Raw genomic sequence first — 22,861 nt, forward strand, 5'->3', positions numbered from 1 at the left:
CAATTGTGACATTGATTTTGTCCAGCCCTACCATTGACTCTCATGCTAAGGATATGTCTGCTTGTTTTTGTTGACTCATCCACAACCTCAATGTCTACCTCTGAGTTCCCCTCCCTTGAGAGGCTTTGTTGAGGGGGACCTCCTTGGTTGGTATCAAGAATTTTGCTCTTCTGCTGGTTTCTGCTCTCTCTCTCTTTGCAACTCTTGGGCTCGGTTCAGACCTCGGTCTGTCCAGCGTTTTGCTAGGCGCAGACATAAACAGCTCCCAGAGTGAGAACGACGACTCTTTAAGCGGCTTCATGTATTTTATTCAAAGTGTAATTTGAAAGTTTTCTCAAGTTTGCAGTTTTCTGCTTTAGTGTGGTATTCCACCCTCCATATTAAAGATGAACCAAGGAAACATTGATACTAGATCACCTGAGAGGAAAACCGTAGAGTAGGAGGCAGGCTAGCTCAAACCTTTCCATCTCTATGCCAGATCTACTGACCTGGCCCCGGTTTCCTGAAACCTTCTTAAAGCCTTACGCTACCTCATTCGTAACCTCTACTTTAAATTCTTCCTTAAAATTTTGCGTGTTTCCCGAAATGTTCTTTGCTATGAATCTCTTTCGTACATCGTTCGTTGGTAAGGTTGGTCTGAAGCGATGGCAATGGCAGTGTTGTTTTTCACCAATATACAGTACAGTACATATACGGTACAGCAGGCGGGGTCAGCTCGACTCGCTTCAAATAATTTCAAAATTTATTTATTTAAATGTATTATTCATTTTACAATTAAAAAATGAACAAAACTTTCTTCTAATTTAAGGAAATTATACTGGGAAGTGAATAAACCATTATAAGCAACTAGTGAACTAAATAAGCGGTTGAAATACTTTTTTCAACCAACGCCTCTTTCCATTGATGGTGCGCAGATCCCGCACATCGACGGGTAGCAAAAAGCAAAGCAGTCCCAGCATAAACAGTTTATAATAAGCCCAATAAACTATTCAAAATGTAGCTTTCATTTCAAAATGTCTCTTTTATCAATAATCAACAAGATAGACGCCTTTGTAAACAGAAAATCAATAGTCTAATTTGAACGGCTGCGACAGATGTAATTAAGGATGTGACTTTTTTATATCTTACAATCAGTGTCAGCTATGCTGTTCGCCCATGGTTAAATAAATGTTTAAGCCTACTAGATAGATTTCGAGCAATGTTTTATTCGCAAAGAACGCTGTCATGCACCTGCTGCGCATGAAATGGAAAAAAGATCTCTGAGCAAGCGATTTCAGCACGTTCTTTCTGGAGAGAGCCATTTACGAACAACGTAAGGAGTGTTTCCTAAGAAGACTCCTAAGAGAATGTTCGGGAACCACGCCTATAGAGGTAAACGACTTTGATGAGTCTGTTCTGGTTCTGGTATCCAGGGGATTACTAACTCTTATATCAGCTTTATAACTGGAATGGACCCAAGGAATGTCACATCTTGAATTAGCATCTAGTTGAATATATAATACATAGAGCCCTGAATCAGAGATGGGGCCCAATCTAGAAGTCTATTCTGGGAGCTCAGTATGTGCCATGATAGATGTGACCGCTGTGACCGCAGGCGGCAGCTCTAGATGGGCCATTTCATGACTTAACCCACTGCAACATGACTCACCCCTACTGCCGCTGTGTGAATGCCACCAGCCTGGCCCCACAACGGTCACATGCAGTACCACACACACATACGGTGGCTATAGAGTGTGAAGCGGACGTGAAACAATGCTAACATTGTCCTGAAGCTGCCGTTGCTGTCCAGTTAAATGTTGGGAGCACAACAACTGAACTAATCAAAACCAGATAACTAGAGAAAGTGTGGGATGGAGGGGAAGGTTTCAGCACCAAACGTTGCCGACACAAAGGGCCAATTGAAGAAATACAAATGATCAGATGCAGACAGAGGGTTGACATACAGTCTGGTTTCGCAGATGTTCTGTGTTCTGGAGTCAGACTCCGGCGTCCCTGCGCTGAGCTGCTTATTGTGAGGACTGAGTTGTCTGAAGGCCAGGAGGACATTAGCATTAGAGTAGGATGTCATGTGAGCGCGAGGGAAGCTGGAGACAGCAGAGGAGAGAGCACAGAACGTACACAAAGGGAAGAGCTACTCCATTGAACCAAGGGCACACGTGAACGGAGAGGATTACTACAGAACCCAGGTTTTGATTGAAGTCCAGGGAGGCACGGTGAAGCTCTGAAGACCTCCAGTAACTTACTCTCTTATCATGAGTTTCAGCCTTGCTATTTTGTTGGACAAAGCTCAAGGAATGTGTACATAATACCTCAGATTGTGCAATTGTTATCCATCAAAGGAAAATCCAGGGAAGGTAGCAAGGAAAAGGCATTCGAGAAATTCAAACAAGGTCTCAAGCAAAGGGAAATCTATGTTAAAATTTGACGATTTTATTTTTGGATGTAAGTGGTGTTGCTGAGGAAGTATGGGCACCTGCTTCAGCTGGGTCCTGACCCCAAACGCTGGGCATGAGTCTGTGAACGTCCATCACTGTGGGGCCTGGCCCATGTCTGCCAACCTCGGCACCAGGCTAGACAAAGATGATGCCTCCTCCTTGGATCCCACATGTGACTTAAGGTAATTCTAACCCTGAGCTCCAGGTGAATGCCAAGCTTCCCCGACTAGCTCTAAGGCTGTTGTGCTGCACAGTGTGTAACACACACGATGAAGACCTACAAGCCAGACTGAAGCGCAGTGGTGACCTAAACTATGGTATTGCACTGGTTATAAAATATAAACTGTAAACCTTGGCTATTGATGTTATTATTCGTTACATGTCAAAATATGATGTAAAATGTTCTTAACAAGGGCCATTTTCCATATCAATGTGCAATTGTACCCATATTGTGCAGTATAAGTTTTAGTTAAAAGCGACGTTTTTTAGTTGGGACGTGGCACCCGTACACAGGTGTGTACTTGTTTCTCTTTAAGACACACATGGATTCTTACATACCAGGCACTTCGCTTGAGGAAGGATTAATCCATGCTGGCAAGAGGAAGATGACAGATGAACTAGTGTGCTCAGCACTCCTTTTCTCTGCCTGGCCAGTAGGCCATAAACCAGGTGTGTAGACTATTATTATGGGATGCCTGACAGGAAGGAAAGATGGCCATAAAGGAGCATATATTGTTGTAGAAATGTTTCTGTAATACGAGCAACATTCATGCTGGTAGGCAGCGATGCTTTCTAAGAGACAGATTAGGGAGCCTGCTAATCAGAATATGTTGTTAGTTGCCAATAGTTTAGAGCAAAGAAAACCCACCATATAATCACATGGAAATCACAGTATCTGATAAAACATTTCTGAAAGGCCCACAGGAATGTTCAATGATTCAAATAACACCCTAAAAACCCACATATGTTGCACAAGAGAAATAACCCTCCAACCAGTGGTAAAAAGCTGTGTGTTGAGTATTCTCACAGGGACATTTCTATGACATTTCAACGCCAACGTCTGTGGTAAAAAGCGCAAGCCTCCTTTCATTGCCAATCGATCTGTGACCAGTTCAATATCAATGAGTCCTGTGGGAACGAGTAAACACAATTTGCAGTCTTTATTAACCCAGATTTCCCAAAATGCTTGATAAAGTTCAATTATATATGTTTGTGTTTGATACTATAATACTAGAAATGGATGGCAGGAGTACTTAATGCAGCCAGTGTATTTGTCTATCTGGTCTTTAAAAATAATTAATGCAGTTAACCCTGAGTAACAAATTGCATGCAATTGGACTCAATTAGCTTCTGGGCTTTAAAGGGGACATATTATGAAAACAACACTTTTCCTGGGATTTGGGTTGTTTTGGGTCTCTGGTGCTCCAACACGCATAAAAACGTTGAAAAAAATCTGTACATGATTTTTTGAGTGAGATATGCATTTCTGAAAGTACCCCGCCTACAGTTACCAAACGAGCGAGTCAGTTTCGGCTGTGAGAATCGCATATTTGAATATTACCTCCCACTTCCCCACCCCTCCCCAATCAGAGCATAGCTATGTTTTTGTGGACCAGCGGATGAGCGCTGGGCAGAGATGTTGCCGCATTTCAGAAGCAGGGGTATTCCATGTAAAGATATGTCTAATTGGTCAGTTTGCCATGTGACTACCTGGCAGGGAGTCCGGTGGAGCTGCCGGATTGCCGCCGAAGCTCTGGTGGCAGCCCGGCATCTCTGGCAGGGGAGCTTTGGGGGCAGTTCGGCAGCACCGGCGGGGGGAGCTCGGTGGCAGCCCGGCAGCTCAGCTCCAGGAGTACAATCCTTTTCTGCGCCGAAGCTTCGGCGGCATTCCAGCAGTTCCGGCGGGGGAGCTTCGGCGGTGTCACACTAAATTTGTACCGGCTGCCAAATTTGTACCGGGCGCGTCATCCATACGTAATCCACTCCAAATCTGCCTGGCAACAGATGATCGCTTCGTCCGTTGCCTGGCAACGGGCGATCGCGTCGAATGACGTGAACATTCGCGAACCTTCTATCTAGCGATCCGTTATCTGTATTGTGCTATTTCGTCCTTGACCTGCTTTAAACACTCAGTTTACTTGCTAAATTTGATTAAACAATTAAATACAATACAAATATAAAGTAAAAACAAGTGTTATCTGTGATGATATCAACATCAGTTATTAGACCGTCACACGGAGCATGCGCAGTTGGATTGGCGCGCTGCATGTGGATGTCTGTTCCGGGTTAAGAATGTGACAAGGTTAATGTTACCTCATGGATGGGTCATGAATATAAAGCCCTTTTCTTCAAGATACATCGTGTGTTTATCAAGGAACCCAACAAAACATTACATTATCTAGCGATCCGTTAACTGTATTATGTTATTTCGTCTTTGGCAACATGAGCGCAAATGTTTTTTTTAAACCTGCCCGGCAACGGACGACGCGATCATCTGCTGACAGGCAGGTTTGGAATGGATTACGTATGGATGACGCGCCCGGTACAAATTTGGCAGCCGGTACAAATTTAGTGTGACAGCGGCAGTCCCGCAGCTCTGGCGGGGGGAGCTCGGCGGCAGTCCGGCAGCTCAGCTCCCAGAGTACAATCCCTTTCTCCTCCATGTTGCGGTTCAATATGGACTTCAGAGAGTCAAGGCCAAAGTTCCTTTGCCCCAATTCTTCTCAACCATGGGCGAGATAACCCCCACTACGAGTCTTTACTTGTTGTGGAAGAACCAGAGACGTCAGACACAGTCTTTATGATTCAATATCATCCGAGGCACACATAGCTTTTGGCCGTGATATTATATTATTATTATATAAATATCTATATATTAAATAATAATAATATTATTATATGATATTATATAGATATAGAGGTCCAGGTGTCCGCAAACAGCAACAATTAGTTCTCCTCCATGCTGTGGCTCACTCTGACAGCTAATTGGTCAATGGGCGGCTTTTCCTAAAAGCTATTTCCAGCAAACAGCTTCAAAAACACGTTTTCTGGAACTCATATACTATGTTTACTTGTTGGGAAAACACCATAATATGTCTCCTTTAATACAATTTTGTACTGTAGGCTGTTACCTTTTGGAAATTGGGGGAACGATTGGCCTAAATGTGGCTGTGCTGCATGCTAATTATTGTTTTAAGCGAGGAGATGAGGCTCTCATGCTAAATGGCTTGCAATTACCTAATGAGTTTGGCTGGTAGGCTTTCGCTGAACAAAAGGCTGCTATTACTGAATGTCACAGCAGAGGAATTAGCCTCTGCTTGATTCTGTGAAGGTCAGACCTCTGTTATGTGGGTGAGGCTAGCATACGCTGGTTGACGTTGGGGTGCAATGTTGGATCGTTGGGGTGCAATGTTGAATGTTTTCCAAAGACTTCCCCAAAGATCCTGTGGTTCTGGGAGCTATCCTGCTGCCCCAGGTATGGTTTTATGCAGGGCATAATTCAAAGTGTTGGTTTAGTATTTTAGCAGCAAATATGCTCCTTCACAGAAGTACAGTTTCACGCTGCCTCTTGTGCTGGTGCTACTAGGGTCTGGAGGATGGCCTACTTATCAGAGAAAACTGAAGAACAGTATGAAGGAACAACATAAAGGAACTTATGTGAACTAAGTCAACTCATAGCCTCAGATATGCTCCCCACAGGGCAGAGTGAACCTTATCAAGGAGTTTGGTGGAGATTGGCAAAAATATGGGATTTAACCCCAGGATTTCAGGTCTGCGACAGAGAAGGACAGACCCGGGACTGTGGGCCAAAGACTAAGACATAGAACTTTGACTGATAGAACAATTACCAAATATCGGTGTCTGTAAAGCAAAAGCTGTGCAGACATGATAATCACCTTTTAGTGTCGTCATATTTCACCACTATCCTCTTTGTACATCTGTATGCACAGAAGATGTTCTGTGACCTTTGAAAATGGTGGTCCAGAATTGTTCCAGAATTTTCTGTGAAGGCTATTTGTACGCTGGAAGAGATATGAAGCCATGATGTTGGAGCTCCCAGCCAGTATCCTGCACAGGGGCCGACCCACCATTAAGAGTCATCTGGCGCACGTCCCTGGGCCACTGGGTGACCTTTCAAACTCTCAGGAGAGGCTAACAGGAGACGAGGAGAGTGTGGACCAATTATTAATTATCTTCCCCAATTCATGGAGTCTAGAGTGCCTTCCTACAAATGTCCTGGATGTTCTTATTATCTAATGGCCTTGCTCTCTCTTTGGAAATACACAGCGACTTTTTTATTGCCTGGTTAAATCCCCACAATGACGTGACAATTGAGACCACTTGTAACCACCGGAGGAGCCCTGGAGATAAAAGACTCAAGGGGCCCTATTTTAACGGTCTGAAACGCAAGTGAGAAGCGCAAAACGGAAGTAGCTTTGTGGGCGGGTCTCTGCCGCTGTTGCTATTATTCCGGCGGATAAATGACTCTGAATCTAAAAAGGGTTGCCCCAAAGTAGCCTAATTACCCGTAGGTGTGGTTTGGGCGTAACATGCAGTAAACCAATGAGAGTGCCATCTCCCATCCCCTTTAAGAGCCATGAGCGCATTTGAACTAGGGATGCACCAAATATTCGGCCACCGAAAAATGTTTGGCCGAAAATGGCCCAAAACATAATTTTCGGTTTCGGCCGAAGGGGTAAAAAGGCCGTAAAAAATACACCGAACATTTTTATTTTTGATTAAAGGTCCCATGACATGCTATTTTATGTATTCTTTAATATAGGTATTAGTGGGCAACTAACACAGTATTCAAAGACGTTCCCTAAATTCAGCCGTGGTGCAGAGTTACAGCCACTCCGAGCCAGTCGCACATTGAGCTTCCCCCAAATGCGCTGTTTCGGTGGGCGTGTCAAGGAGGAGGGTGGGGGTGTGGCCCTGAGCAGCTTGCAGCCACCATGCGCTCTGTTTACAGTGGATGTATCGCAATGGCGAGCCGCACACAGCCTTTAGCCGTGTTCTGTAAATATTCTAGAACACACGGGAGTCCTGGAGCTCTATATCTAAATATTATCATATAGCCTACACAGATATCTATATCATATAATATATATTATCACGGCCAAAAGCTGTGTGAGCCGATATTATGAATCTCAAACGACCGCGTTGGGTTCTCCGACGTTCCTGGTTCTTCAACGTCCACATCAATGTGAATACACACACTGTAACGCAAGTGTTTCTTGTCGGTTCTTTGACGTGTCTTGTATTTCCACAACGAGACTGTCGTGGGGGTTATCTGAGCCATGGTTGAGAAGAAATTGGGGGAAAGGAACTTTGATTTGACTCGCTGAAGTACATGAACTGCGACATGCCGCCGGTTGCCGCGAGGCACCATCGCCCGGCAGCGGGCAGCCGGCAGCAGGCAGCGCGCGGTTCAGTCGACTTCAGGTTGATGTGAAAGTGGAAGAACCAGAGACGTCGCAGAACCCGACAAAGTCGTTTGTGATTCATAATATCGTCTGGAGGCGCACACAATATGTTATATGATATAGATATCTATGTATATGATATTATTTAGATATAGAGCTCCAGGACTGTAACGCAAGTGTTGTACACTTCCTTGTTATTTGGATAACCGTTCTGCTGTTGGTGTGATGGCACATAACACATCGGACTCTCGTATCTGGTATTTCTACAACGAGACTCGTATTGGGGGTTATCTCAGCCAAGGTTGGGAATGAATTGGGGGGAAGGAACTTTGGCTTTGACTCCCTCAAGAACATGAACCACGACATGGAGGAGAAAGGGATTGTTGGCGGCGAATGTCTCCCGCTTGAGCCCCGCTGAGGGACCACCGCCGGAGGCGGAGGTGCAAAAGCGCTGCCCGGCAAAGATCCCTTTCTCCTCCTTGTCGTGGTTCATGTTCTTGAGGGAGTCAAAGCCAAAGTTCCTTTCCCCCAATTCCTTCTCAACCATGGCTTAGATAACCCCCACGACAGTCTCGTTGTGGAAATACAAGACACGTCAAAGAACCGACAAGAAACACTTGCGTTACAGTGTGTGTATTCACACACACACATGTGGCGCTCGCACGGTCGAGTCTCATTGGCGGGCCAACGTCTCTGGGCGGGCCAGGCAGAGTAAGGGGAGGAGCTGAGATTCCTCATGACGTCATGAGCACAGATTTCCAAATCAGCGCGCTTGAGCCTCCGTTTTTTCAAAGGCGAGCAGAACAGCTAGTGCTCGTTTTACACCAAACGCAAGTTTTAGCCACTGGGGGACCATAGGCAGGCTAGGGGAACTCATATTTATGTTAGAAAACCTCATAAATTGAGATTTTCATGTCATGGGACCTTTAAAAAATAATTAAAAAATAAATAAAATTGTTTTACTCATTTATTTAAAGGTACATTGTTCTTAAATTCTTGCTATAAGGTCTGCTGGAATGTTAGAAAACGTTCAGTATTAAATAAATATTTTGTATCAAATTTGTAATTGATTTTTTTTATTGAAAAGCAAGACAAAAAAGTTTATAAAGGACATTTAATTGTTTGATTTATACAATGGTGAAAATTTAAAGCAAAATGAATGAAAAACAGCAAAAGCCACATTCGGTATTCGGTTTCGGCTTTCGGCCAACTGTTTCAGTATATTCGGTTTCGGTTTTGACCAAGAATTTTCATTTCGGTGCATCCCTTATTTGAACCTGACGAGTTGATATTTTGACAGCGCATTTGCAGTTTCAGATGAGACAGATGCATGACCACATGAATTTCAAACTTCAAATGGCTCAGTTTATGGCCAAATAATATGGCCTAATTCACAATATAGTTTTCTTCGACAACTTCCGAAATACTGAGTCGTCATGTAAATTTCGGCAAAGAAAATTGAACACACATATGATATACGGTCCTGTGACCGCAACTCTTGGTCTATTTAATGATATGCGGCAATGCATTAACACACATCGTTTCTTACCAGTATTGTATACATTATCGTTATCGACTTGTGTTCCTAATATACATGTGTTCCCCTGTTAATGTACATTGCCATGGACTGTATTATGCGTTACGTGTTTAGTTTGCGTGTGTTTAAACAGATGGAGACACACACGCACGCCTGCATTCATTCATTCTTTTTAACACTCACACAATGTTTTTTTACGACCAAATTCTCATAAATCCTAAAAGTTATGGGCTTGTACTCGATGTCTGTGTATTAGGGCATTGACTTTTGCCCAAAAATCATATTCGAAGTTCGTTTGTTTATTAATATTAATATTCAAATATATTCGAATATTTATTAATAATATTTTGACCATTAAATGCCTTCAGTAAGACCTGGGCTGAATCCCAATACTTAGTACATACTATTTCTGTTCAGTGTCTACTGAACAGAAGCGTTCTACGCATAGCTGAAGACCGTACTTCAAGTGTAGTACGGTCTACAGCTATGCGTAGAACGCTTCTGAACGCTTCCGAACACCGCCGAAACTCCACCGGATGTTTGGAGATGACGTATCTCCCCTCAGATGCCGGCAAAACTACCTTGATAAGTTACCTGTTTTCCGTCTTGTCATCGTTGCTATAAAATTAAAAATGTCTCTTTTTACTTAATGACTTACTTTACTTTTTTACTCTTTTTAATGACTATTTTTTCGCCGCTTTCTACGACGTCTTTCTAAGCCGCTGTTGGTAGTGTCGGGTCAGCCATCACTTCTTTGTTCGTTACCAGACTCCGGTTGCTTTGTGGGATAGCGTAGTGACCTACCGTTGTATACTGTGGCGGTAGTACCAATGGGTAGTACGCATTCTTTAACGTTTTCCGTACTACACAATGCGTACTGAGCATTTGGACGCGCTATATTTGTGGCGTACTACAAAATGCATACTATAAGTATGAGTATTCGGATTCAGCCCTGGATTGGGTTTTGCGAGGTTTGTTTACCGGCGTTGCTATGGTTACCGGTCTTGCGTGTTCCAACGGTTTATTGGGTTTCTGATAAATCGCTGTCTAATCAATACTTCATTCACTGCCTCTTCCGTGGTCATTACAATATTATGAATAGACTGCGTCGGGTTCTCCGACGTCTCTCCCTCTTGGCCTGCCCATAACAGGTTCGAATATTGAGGGCTGCCTAATATTCGTTCGAATTTTGATTTATTTTTTGATATTCGAATTATATTCGAATTACGAAGTTCGAAGTCAAAGCCCTACTGTGTATGTGTTTTCTGTACGGTGTATGAAGAAGCATCGATTTGAATTCAACTTGCCGCTTTATCATCTGTTCTTTCCCAAATAATTTAACGTTATCATTTGCCGTAAAAGGAGATTTTGTTTTGGAAGGCTGGGATATAGCCTACTTTGCTCAAGTTTATTACTGTTATTATTGTTATTTTAACGCATGGCATAGCCTACTACAGTGTTCATTCATGAAGCCCCCATGGGATTTTTTTTTTTCCACAATCCACATCATCATCATAATATTTAAATTAGGCAAATCGTTTGCATGTATGTAATGTCCATAGCCTACTGGTGTGTAGGTTTATGTTGCAGTTCGACCTGCCATGGTACGTCAAAATAGCAACACCAACTGCGCTATCCACTAGTGCACTTAGACCAGGTATTGAATTATCAGTTGCTGCTTTATCGATCTGTAAGATATCACCAGGTATCATTTGCCCCGGAACACGCCTCTGCTTTTCGCCGACACGCCTCTCAGGGTGCAAGTTTAGTGGTGCAGGTTTGCTGCGGGGGAAAATTGGCTTTGCACTGGGTGCAAACTAGCAAAGAAACATGCGTCTGTGTAGAAAGTCAATTGCGCTGGATGCAAGATAGGGCACATCGAATTGTTCTTGTTGTTGCACTTTAAATCAGGACCAGTATGTTTTGTTTCAACAGCTCTGTATTCTTAAGCTATATGAGGTGTCTATCATACCCAGCGGCCACTAAACTAGAAAAAAATGCCATTGTACCATTCAGATATATTGATGGTAAGATGCAGCTCCCTATTGGAAATACTTTTTTTTATAGTCATTCAAATACATGTGTGTAATAATCTGCATGTAGTCTCTGAACGGGGTCACTATTTTACGTGCTGCCTTGCAAGGGGTGTTGGTACCTTTAGGGACAGGGCCTTGTACACCAACAGAGAACTGGGCTGACATCGTGGAACACAGGTAGAAACCGGAACCTGGGTTACTCTTACCCCTTTTCAACCAATGCGGTTCCAGTGCTGGTTCAGAGACAATCTCGAACCAGTTCTTGGCTTTTCAACATAAATAATCATTACTCCTGGTCAGACAAACAGGTTCCAAATCAGCACAAACTCCATGCTGGTCCAGGAATAAGTACCAGGGACGTCTAGTACTGGGTTTGCGCAATTTTAACGCGTTAAATTTAACGTTAACTATAACGTCCTGCCGCGTTCATTCTATTTTACTTTTTTGATTTCCAGAAACAAGAACCAGTGACGTCAAGTACTGGGTAATCGTAATTTAAACGTAAAATGCCAGATTTTATTTCTGGATGGTTATTATAATTTTGTATCACTGTAAACCTTTTATTCGACCAGTCCTATGGAGGAGACAGATTTCTTTGTGAGGGAGGCCTGGCCAAGATGGCAGCAGTGCAGTTTCACACCAACATAAATCAAACATTAAAAGTACATCAAAAAAACCATTTAGTGGTAGGTCTCAGAATGATATGCCTAGCAGACAGCTGGAGACAGGTCTAGGTCTGAGCTCTAGGTCTGAGCTCTAGGTCTGAGGTCTAGCTAGTGAAGTACATATTCCAATTAGTTTGACCTCCTAAACCCTTTTGAAGTCATTTCTGAAGTCCTTGATCAGGTCCTGTAGCTGCAGTGCCATGTGTGTCTGGAGGGGGAAACATAAAGGTCTGTTTCAGGCCAGGTTCATTCAAACCCTGCATAGATAGTAAGTTAGTGTTGTTTGAGCGCAAACAACAGTCCTTTGTGAGATATACCAACACAGGGAAGAAGGGAGAAGAACACCCTTCTCATGAATTAACTTAGCTGACCGGTTAGCATTGTCTTGGGCCTTCATCGAAACCTTCCAACAGGAGCACTTTTCCCACAATATTAAGAAGAGTAAAAATATCGTCAACGTCCAGTTGTGGCCAAATAAATCTGGTAAATACCCTTAAGTGGTGTAATATCCTGAATCCTTGACCTTCATTCTCCTCTACCTCCTGCTTCTAACCTTTACTCTCAATTGGTCCTCAGACTGGAGTGAGTCTTAGTCAGTGTTCACCCTCTGCAACGTTCACCTCAGCAGTCTTATATTTGGTTCACCAACATAAAGCATGATGGTCCGTGTTGGTTTGAGATGAGCTAGATGGAACCTTCTGAAAACCATCTGATGGCTCTCCCTGCTGCTATTGTTCTGAGCAGCGGATAGTTTGTCTGCATCTCTCTCTGTCTCTCTCTCTCTCTCTCTGTCTCGCTCTCTCTGTCTCGGTCTCTCTCTCTGTCTCGGTCTCTCTCTCTGTCTCGGTCTCTCTCTCTGTCTGTCTCTCTCTGTCTCTGTCTCTTGATGTCTCGCTCTCTGTCTCGGTCTCTCTCTCTGTCTCTCTCTCGATGTCTCTGTCTCTGTCTCTGCCTCTCTCTCTCTCTCTCTCTCTCTCTCTCTCTCTCTCTCTCTCTCTCTCTCTCTCTCTCTCTCTCTCGATGTCTGTGTCTCTGCCTCTCTCTCGATGTCTGTGTCTCTGTCTCTCTCTCTTTCTCGATGTCTGTGTCTCTGTCTCTCTCTCTGTCTCTATCTCTGTCTCTCTCTCTCGATGTCTGTGTCTCTGTCTCTCTCTCTCTCTCTCTCTCTCTAGATGTCTGCTTCTGCTCACTCCTCCCTCTTCTGTCTGTATTTTTCTCAGTCTATTTGTACCTCACTCCTCCCTCATGTCTTTTTGATGAATCTCCCTTTCTGTCTTGCATTCTCTCTCTTCCATTCTCTCTCTCCCACTCTCTCTCTCCCATTCTCTCTCCCATTCTCTCTCCCATTCTCTCTCTCCCACTCTCTCTCTCCCATTCTCTCTCTCCCACTTTCTCTCTCCCATTCTCTCTTCCATTCTCTCTCTCTCTCTCTTTCCCACTCTCTCTTTCCCACTCTCTCTCCCATTCTCTCTCTCCCACTCTCTCTTTCCCAGCCCCCACTCTGTCTCTTTCCCCCTCCCTCTCTCAGTGCTCCAAATTCTGCCAGAGGAGCAGGAGGCGGGAAAAGGAATGCAAGCCCGACTCTATTTACCTCTCTCTCTCGCGCGGTTTCGTTCTGTTTTGATGTGTGTGTTGTGGTGCGTAGCATTGCGGTGTGTTGTTAGTCTGTGTGTGTGAGGAAGACAGCCAGTCCTCTCTCTCTGAGGCAGGAACAGGACCGGTCAGCGGGCTGGAGCATGGAGGGAGGCAGGTGTGCATCGCTCCCCGCAAGCGGCTTTATTCTGGGAACAGTGGTTCAGACCCTCCTCACCTGTGGACTGTGTTTGGAAGAGGAGCCGGCGTGGGGCAGTGAGGGCTTTTCCTCTCCTCCTCCAGGTGGACTCAGATCACCCTGCCTGGAGCTACACAGGGCTTCTGATCGCTAACTACTCCCTCAACCCCAAGAGACGGCGCTGGCTCAGAGGGGATTCCAGCGGGGGTCCTTGACACCCCCCTGGGCATCAAGCATGTTGGAGTGCGCTCAGTAGTGGCCGTCTGCTTACGAGGGAGGGGTTTGGATCAGGGCTGGTTTTCAGGGTGTGCTCACCACACCAGTCCACCCCCCATCTGTTCATCCATCTCTCTCTCTCTCTCTCTCTCTCTCTCTCTCTCTCTCTCTCTCTCTCTCTCTCTCTCTGTCTCTCTGTCTGTCTGTCTCTCTGTCTCTCTGTCTCTCTGTCTGTCTGTCTGTCTGTCTGTCTGTCTGTCTGTCTGTCTGTCTGTCTCTCATGCTGTAGACCCTCGCGCTCATTCTCATCTCTCTTTCTTTCAAGCCCCCACCCTCTCGGTGTCTCTCAACACAGACCCCTGCCGGAGGACTTAGAGGTGTTTAATGCCGGCTCAAGAGCTGGTGCTAGCACCTGTCTCAAGCTAGCTGAATCCCTGCGGGCCCCAGTAGCGTTAGCCTCCCCCGTGGAGTGGCTGTACCCCGACAGCACCATGTGGAGTCAGTCTGGACCCTGCAGCCCCCGGGCTCACCCCGGCCACCCCTTCTACCGCGGCCCCTGCAGGTTGGTACATGGATGGAGGGGGTTTAAACTAGTTCAGATGTCATCAATACAGTGCTTCGACCTCACCATGGCAGAGGGTCTGTGTGTTTGTTGTAAGGTAAGACCTGGACTAGGTATTGAATACTTTTCCTGAGGCGTTCAACGCTCACTCACTTCTTACACCTTTTTTTTGTAAATATAATTTAAGATAATTAGATAATCGTTTAACATCATTCACTCTCTGTGTTTAGATCAAGACAGACTTGCAGAACAGGCTGAAGGGCAACAGTCTGACAGCCTGCATGAAAATAAGCATCTGTGGTCTGCTGGACAACCCCACAGCCTTAACTAATTCATTTTCTGCGGGAAACCCTGATTGAGGGATGAATGGAGGGATGTGTGGTGGGGTGTATGGAGGGATGTATGGAGGGATGTATTGTGGGGTGTATGGAGGGATGTGTGATGTATGAAGGATGTATGGAGGGATGTATTGTGGCCGGTGGTTCAGGTTTCTGTTTGTTGTGAACCTGGGGATTATCTGACGGTCCTTCAGAGGAACCGGTTTTGTTGGAATGTTGGTTCTCCGAGTGGAGGAACCGGTTTTGAGCGGTAACAGGAGAGTGTTGGAGAGAGACTTGTGTCTCGGTCAGCAGGACAATGTTACTGTTCAGTTTTCACATGAATAGCGTGGGAAAAGACATCAGGTAGGCAGTTCAACTGGGAACGATCGACCAAGCGTTCAGTATTGATGAGTGGAAAGGTGGTTGCCATAAAGGGTTTGTGTTGATAAGCTCCCCCTACAAATTGGATCATCATGTGATAACTTATGATTTTGATTATTATGACATATGATCATTACTCATTAGATTATGAGCTAATGAAGGGAACATTTGTTGGGTACTTCACTCACAGAATACTAATAGTACATCAGACTCAATGTTTCCATTTGAGCCCTTGTGCTTTGAGCCAACCCGTACTGCTCCTGCCCTCAGGTCGAGCCTGTTACAGCCTTAGCGTTTTTTAAACTGCAAAATATTGGTTTGTCTTTTTTTAAACTTTTTCTGGCATGGTCCGCGAGTTAACACTGACCGAGGTAATATACTTTCTTGACTTCGCAGTCCAATGTCCCCTCTCGAACCCTACACATATTGGGGGTTCCATTTTCATGTAAATGCGATTAAACAGCGTTTTAAAAGCACCTGAGAGACAGCAGGTCAAGTGGTCGTCAAAACAACATGCAGCAACACCAACATGAGTAGTTCTAACTGGAGAGACGGTGAAATCCGCGAGATGCTGACCATCATGGGAGAGAATGTGATGCAGTCGCATTTAACGAAGATGGTGAAAGATGGTACGATATACGAGAAAGTAGCAAAGGAACTTTCCTTACAAGGGGCTTTCGTCAGGATAAAAAACGTATGATCAGCAAAATAAAGAACATCAGGAGAGAGTTCAATTGAAGTGAGCGACCATAACAACAGGAGCGGCAGAGGAAGGCTGGAGCTCCAAAGATTACCAGTGCATCAGACCACGTTGTTTTACAGTTCTCCCGCCATTGTTTTTTTGAAAATGACATTGGCGTGACCTGGCTAATTTCGACTCAAATGTTGTACGTCACTGTGTACGCCAAACACGTCAGGTCACATGTCCCACCTGCTCCAGTGAACAAAGAAAGCCGGCTCCTTGAGGAAGGGGGAATAAACCCCTCGGTTTTACCCAGGCAAGACAGTGAATGTAACTTCTGCCAGGTTACACTCTCAGCCCCCCCCCCCTGTCTCTGTCTCTGTCAGGTTACAGCCTCAGCCCCCCCCCCATGTCTCTGTCTCTGTCAGGTTACAGCCTCAGCCCCCCCCCCCCCCTCTGTCTCTGTCAGGTTACACTCTCAGCCCCCCCCCCCCCCCCCTGTCTCTGTCAGGTTACAGTCTCAGCCCCCCCCCCCCCCTCTGTCTCTGTCAGGTTACAGCCTCAGCCCCCCCCCTCTGTCTCTGTCTCTGTCAGGTTAAAGCCTCAGCCCCCCCCCCCCCCCCTCTGTCTCTGTCAGGTTACAGCCTCAGCCCCCCCCCCCCCCCCTCTGTCTCTGTCAGGTTACAGCCTCAGCCCCCCCTCTGTCTCTGTCAGGTTACAGCCTCAGCCCCCCCCCGTCTCTGTCTCTGCCAGGTTACACTCTCAGCCCGCCCCCCCCCCTCTGTCTCTGTCAGGTTACAGCCTCAGCCCCCCCCCCCCCCCCCCGCCTCTGTCAGGTTAAACCTCATCACATCAGAGGGGTCGTCTCTAGGGTGTTGGATTACCAGTACGAGGGTACACTGTTTGACCTTCATGTTCCAAAGTCCACCTGCAGCTTTCTGCAGCAATATCACATATGCTGCCCATTCCCAATCTGATAATAAGAGATACATGTGCTTAGCTCTGCAAGATAATACATACAAAGACATTATTGGTCTTTAATTAGCACAACAATAGAATGGCCTTGCTGAGACTCTCTCTTTGAATCCTGCGGTGGGGAGCTTGTGACAAACTGCTCTCCGCTCACAATGCCATCGTTGTCTGAGTAATGTTCCTTATTCATGAGCCAAGTGGGGAGATGTGTTCCTGTGAACTGTGACCCGGCCCGGAGCTGGGACCAGGCCCGGAGCTGGGACCAGGGACCAGGCCCGGAGCTGGGACCAGGGACCAGGCCCGGAGCTGGACTCTTGCTGGTTGTGGTGTAAATATTATAGCCATCACACGCTGAGCAAGCTTCAAATCACTCTGCCTACTCGTAACGGAAACAGTTTAAGCATTGCATCAAGCAAAACGCCTCACAGCCCTTTCTGTCCCAGGATGCTTGGTTTATATGCTATGATACATGGATTATATTATGGATGGCGTTTTCCTACACTAAAGCTTTAGTCGCAGTCTTATCCAGGGAGAAGAGATTTCATAAAGAATGCTGTATAATTCCCTAACACCTTCTTTTGGTGGGTCTGGTGTTTGCTGGGCACAGTCCATAGAGTAAGGACTCGCATTGCATTGTGAAGGAACTAGAAAATATCCACGTGGGAAAGCATCTGACTTGGCCGTCAACACAACTCAGCAGTGTTCACTGCATGTTTGAGATGGCTGGTTCTGGCAGTGGGGAAGAGAAACCCTCTGTTCAGTATGGGCGCTAGAGAGTAGCGTAGGACTAGACAGAAGAGAACAGACTGGTTATGTTGCCTCCGCTGAGGTGCCTCAAATTAAGCTGTTAATGCTAATAACCTCAATGTGCTTCAAAGTGTCACTCTATTCTGATTACTGTTAAACACTTTTATCCAAAGCAACTTGGTGATTTCAGATTCAGTGTCATTATGGAGCAGGTTGGTTAGGCATCTTGCTCAGGGATGTCTACTAGTACACTGTGGGGATGGGACCCAGTACCTTTAGGCTCCGAGTCCAACCCCATCGCCACGACACAGATCCTTTTATAATACAAAGGAGACAGCGGGCCTTCAGACCCCCTCAACTGGGGATTACCAGTTCAGTCACTTGGATGTTGTTTGGCTCCCTTGCTCTTCATCATTTCAGTCTTGTTGTTGGGCTCCCTGCTCTTCATCAGTTCAGTCTTGTTGTTTGGCACCCTGCTCTTCATCATTTGAACGCAACATTTGTTCTTCCACCAAGAAAACACATCAGTCACTCAAAGGGTAATCAATTTGTCATTTAAATTCAAGATGTACCCTCATTGTTGATAATGACTGTACACCTTTCATCACCTCAGCATTACTCACTGGTGATGGTGACTGTGTGACTGGTTTAATGGGCTCATTCACAGTCACCTGCTAATACCACTTTTGGTCATGTTTGCTCCGAGGAACGTGCTTCCTGAATTGAAGCGTGATTCAGGGGTTGTGATGGCTGTGATGAATGTCACAAGGGCCGGTGGGGTTGGGGACAGAATGTTAGTTTGAATTGCTGTGTGGCATTTAAGAAGAAGAGGAAGATTCTTTATTCGTCATTGCAAGTACAAGAAGTATTCAACAGAATGTGATGCATTTTACAGACAGGGTGTGGGGACCAGCTCCAGGTCTACTGCAGGCTCAGGTCTACTGCAGGCTCAGAGACTACAGCAGGCTCCAGCAGGCTCAGGGACTACTGCAGGCTCAGAGCAGGCTCAGAGACTACTGCAGGCTCCAGCAGGCTCAGGTCTACAGCAGGCTCAGGTCTACTGCAGGCTCAGGTCTACTGCAGGCTCAGGTCTACTGCAGGCTCCAGCAGGCTCAGGAACTACTGCAGGCTCAGGCTCCAGGTCTACTGCAGGCTCAGGGACTACTGCAGGCTCAGGGACTACTGCAGGCTCATGTCTACTGCAGGCTCAGGTCTACTGCAGGCTCAGGGTCTACTGCAGGCTCAGGCTCAGGTCTACTGCAGGCTCCTAGGTCAAGTGCACAGGCACGTCTTAACCTCAGATATACATGTGAGGTTAAGACGTTGTAGGAGGAAACTGGAGCCAACCAGCAACAACAATGCCACTGGCGTCATCCACACAGACCGAATCTGTTATTATCTGCATGAGTAAGAGCTGGTGTTTGTGGGAATGTGTTTATTAAAGTTTATATTAAAGTTTCACGCCCGTTCATTCAGCAATTGAGTGACTGGAAAGAAGCCTTGTTTGTTTGTTCTCTTTTGTTCTTTCTTGGTTTCTTATTTCCTTTCTCCTTCCTGTTGTCATCTTTTGACGGATGGTCCTTAGTGTGCGGTGCCAGTGACGATATCCACTCCTCCGGTGCAGGGGGACTCTATGAAACAACACGCATCCTAGCGGACCCGTTGTGGCATATTGCAAACCAGTGCCACGGTTGCCTTGACAACAAAGTATCCCAAAGCTATCAAAGGAGAATAAAAAAGAGCAACATTGTCAGTAGCAAAAGTATCTTCTTCATTAGCTGATCCGGGGATGGTGTCTGTGTCTGCAGCCTCCCTCTGCCCCCCGCCCCCGTGGGCTCAGGGTAGGGGGCTGGCGATTGGGACAAACGATCAGATGGTAGTGGGAAGAGAAAGGATCAAGGAAGCAGAATTAGTATCAAGTAGAAGATCCTGTTGTTGCTGGGCGGAGTGAGACCTACATGTGCGGTGGAAAAGCGGCACTATGCCGCTTTTCCACCGCACATGTAGCTCGACTCGACTCGACTCGACACGACTCGACACGGTAGCAGCACGGGTCGTTTTCCACCGCAAATAGTACCTCCTGGACGTGGGCGGGGTCGGCTGCGCGAAAGGGCCGTGACGTATTTTTGTACGCGACGCAAACAACACCTACGCAACCCACACATGGACAGAACCCACATAACAACAATGGAGGAAATCGATGCGATGGTATTCATGTTCGTATTATTAGCTGGCATGTTGAAGAAGTTGAAGAAGTGGAATATGTTGGCTGCGGCGCTGCTATGGCTGTTACCAGCATGGTTGCCATGTCGCTCTCGTGACTTCGTCACACTCTCTGGCCAATCAGTGGCCGGCCGTCTGCCGACGTCACCTTTTAGCATCGGCTCAGCTCGCTTGGAACCTAGAGCGAGGCGGTACTAAAAAAAGCAGCCACTTCAGGTACCAGATACCATGTTTTCGCGGTGGAAACGCCAAAAATGCGAGCTGAGTCGAGTCGAGCTGGTACCATGCAGTGGAAAAAGCGGCGTAGAGAGCTAGTTTGGGTCAGGTCATTTGATACATCCGTCGTCTAGTCCCTCTACCCCCCCACCCATGCTTTAAGATAAGATACCACTTTATTAATGCTGTACCCCACATTCAATCTGACATGGATATTAGTCATTGTAACTGTACGTCCACACCAGAAGCGAATTGAGCGACCAAATCGCCGGAAGTCATTCACTTTCTATGGGCAAGAGCGACCAAAGCGACCAAAGCGACCAACGCTACCAGCGGCCAAAGTTGAGCGACCAGAGCGTCAAAAAAAAGTTGAAAACGTTTTAACTTTATGCAAATGACATAAAGTTAAAGTGTTTGGCCGCTTCAGCGGCCAAACACTGACAGCCAATCGGAATGTAGACGCTCTTCACTTGCGTGGATCCCAGGGAACACCGGCAGGCACTTTGGTTCCTACCTACCTTTATTCACTCACTGAACAAAATGTCGGCTGAAGTATTAATCGCGGCTGTAACTGGGCACCCGGTGTTGTACGACCCAACCCTTTTTCAGTTCAGAGATCGAAACGCCATAGTGGTTTGGATACCAAGTGATGATAAGCGGGAGTATTTATGCATCTAGAACGTTCGTATTTAAGCGGGAATCATTTTCATTTGCTTTCCATGCCACCAATCTAACCAACCAATCGCGTGTAGCATGCTTTAAACAAAACCCAAAAAGTTTTTGAAATCGTCACATACACAAACTAATCGACAAGACGAGGGATAAATGACAATATATCTCTTGGCTTTACCTCTATTCCCCACTATTCACGGAGCCTGAGGTGAATAATTCTTAATTAAATAGTCTAGATAGATAGATAGCCTAGTCAAGTCTTTATTAATACCAAACGACACAAATCGTCGGGAATCCATTTAGGTGGTTCGGCCCACACAGGACAGTAGCCTACCACAGAACAAGTCTGACTGGACATACACACAATACATCACATTAAAAATAGACACGCGTTGATAGATAGATAGATATGTTCCATTATTTGCTTTGCGGAGCCAACCAGTCCTGTGCACGTATGCAAATTAGCCATGTGCGCCAATGTCTATTTGTTTTGAGTGCGACGAATGAGTGCAGATGGAAATCAGTGAAACATATTTTAACTAGCCTACTACAGCACGCAGGGTTTTTTGTTCTCGGTTGTAATTAGCCTACATTTTAGGAGTTTTTTTATATTGGGGGGAATCACTGTTGTCTAAGCACTTTATCCAACAAGCAAAACCGTCTCGGCAATATGGCCAAAGTGTATGGGAGTTAACTCTTTGATATGGCTGTCTGTACTAAAAGCAGATGGCTCCTTTAAATGCGTCTGCATAATTGAATTGTACGTCATGAGCGACTTGAGCGACCAAAGCGAACAGAAATATTCGCAGCGAAACTTTGTGAGCGACCAAAGCGTCTTTGACACTTTGGTCGCTCCTGGTGTGGACGTACAGTAAGAGGCTATCTCTGCTTAATATGTGTGATGAGCAATGCATTTTCATCAATGGGTTAAGAGAAAAGCCAACTCATTTGTATGATGGACACGAACAGCTGCAACCAAAACAACATCCCTACATACATATTAGGGCCCGACCGATTTATCGGCCTGCCGATTTAATCGGCCGATTATAGCCTTTTTGAAAATAATCGGCATCGGCCAAAAAGACGCCGATTACAACCGATTTTTTTTTTTTCTCAGCATTTTTTTTTTTTCAGCACGCACGTGTTAGTCACTGCTCACGAGCGCAGCACATTGGGAGTTAGTTATTTATTTTACATTTTACATTACACTCATTTTTGACTGTAAATGTATTCTAAAACACTTGAAGGTTCTGCATTAAATTCACATATTCGTCAAAAGTGTTTAAAGTATATTTAAGCTATCAAAAACTACGTTTTATATATATATATTTTTTTTTTTATTTTTTTTTTTTAATCGGCCGATTAAATCGTAATCGTAATTTTTCTCTGAAAATAATCGGCATCGGCATCGGCACTCAAAAATCAATATCGGTCGGGCCCTAATACATATGTGTGCATTATTGAGTACCAACTAAAGTATCAGTCAAATACAACATACATACATACATATGCGTGCATTAGAAAGTCTCAACTATAGTATCAGTCAAATACAACATCCCTACATACATATGTGTGTATTAGACAGTAAAGACAAAGTCAAAAACATAATCAAACAATTTGGTGGTTGAAATAACATCCCCAATTTGTTCTCTAATACTTTTATCCATGCATGAATAATCTTCCAATATGCTTATTTATGTCCAGGAAAATCTATAAATCCCATCAAAAGTCCACATAGCAGATCATCTGGTGGTGGTCTTATCTCTGAGAGGTGGGCGACCAGCAGCGGTACACACACACACACACACACACACACACGCATGCACGCTCGCACGCACACATGCACACACTCACACAGCACGTGTCTATTTGTAGCTGGTGCTGGCACCCATTTATCATGAACCCGTGTCACTTGTTGCCGCACTACGCCTTCTAGAAAGCTCTTAGTGCGCTACATAGGTGTCACAATTATCTCTATAAATAATCCTGGGACAGAGTCG

The 22,861-nt window shown here is 45.4% G+C and overlaps 1 protein-coding gene across 10 annotated transcripts in view; it reads left to right on the forward strand.

Moving 5' to 3' along the window:
* The window catches only part of LOC132464801 (pleckstrin homology domain-containing family A member 7-like), a 140,070-nt gene that overhangs the window by 18,628 nt on the left and 98,581 nt on the right, over window positions 1–22,861 (forward strand). Inside the window, exon 1 of one of the 10 annotated variants that reach the window (XM_060061401.1) lies at window positions 13,611–14,648. The exons of the other annotated variants lie outside the window; for them this stretch is intronic. Within the exon in view, the coding sequence (XP_059917384.1) occupies window positions 14,578–14,648 (71 nt within the window). The 5' untranslated portion in view covers window positions 13,611–14,577. Of the gene's footprint in view, window positions 1–13,610; window positions 14,649–22,861 lie in introns of those variants that run through there. 10 annotated transcript variants of the gene reach the window in all.

This window comes from Gadus macrocephalus, chromosome 9 (genome assembly GCF_031168955.1).
Source record: "Gadus macrocephalus chromosome 9, ASM3116895v1".
In the NCBI taxonomy this organism is placed as follows: domain Eukaryota; kingdom Metazoa; phylum Chordata; class Actinopteri; order Gadiformes; family Gadidae; genus Gadus; species Gadus macrocephalus.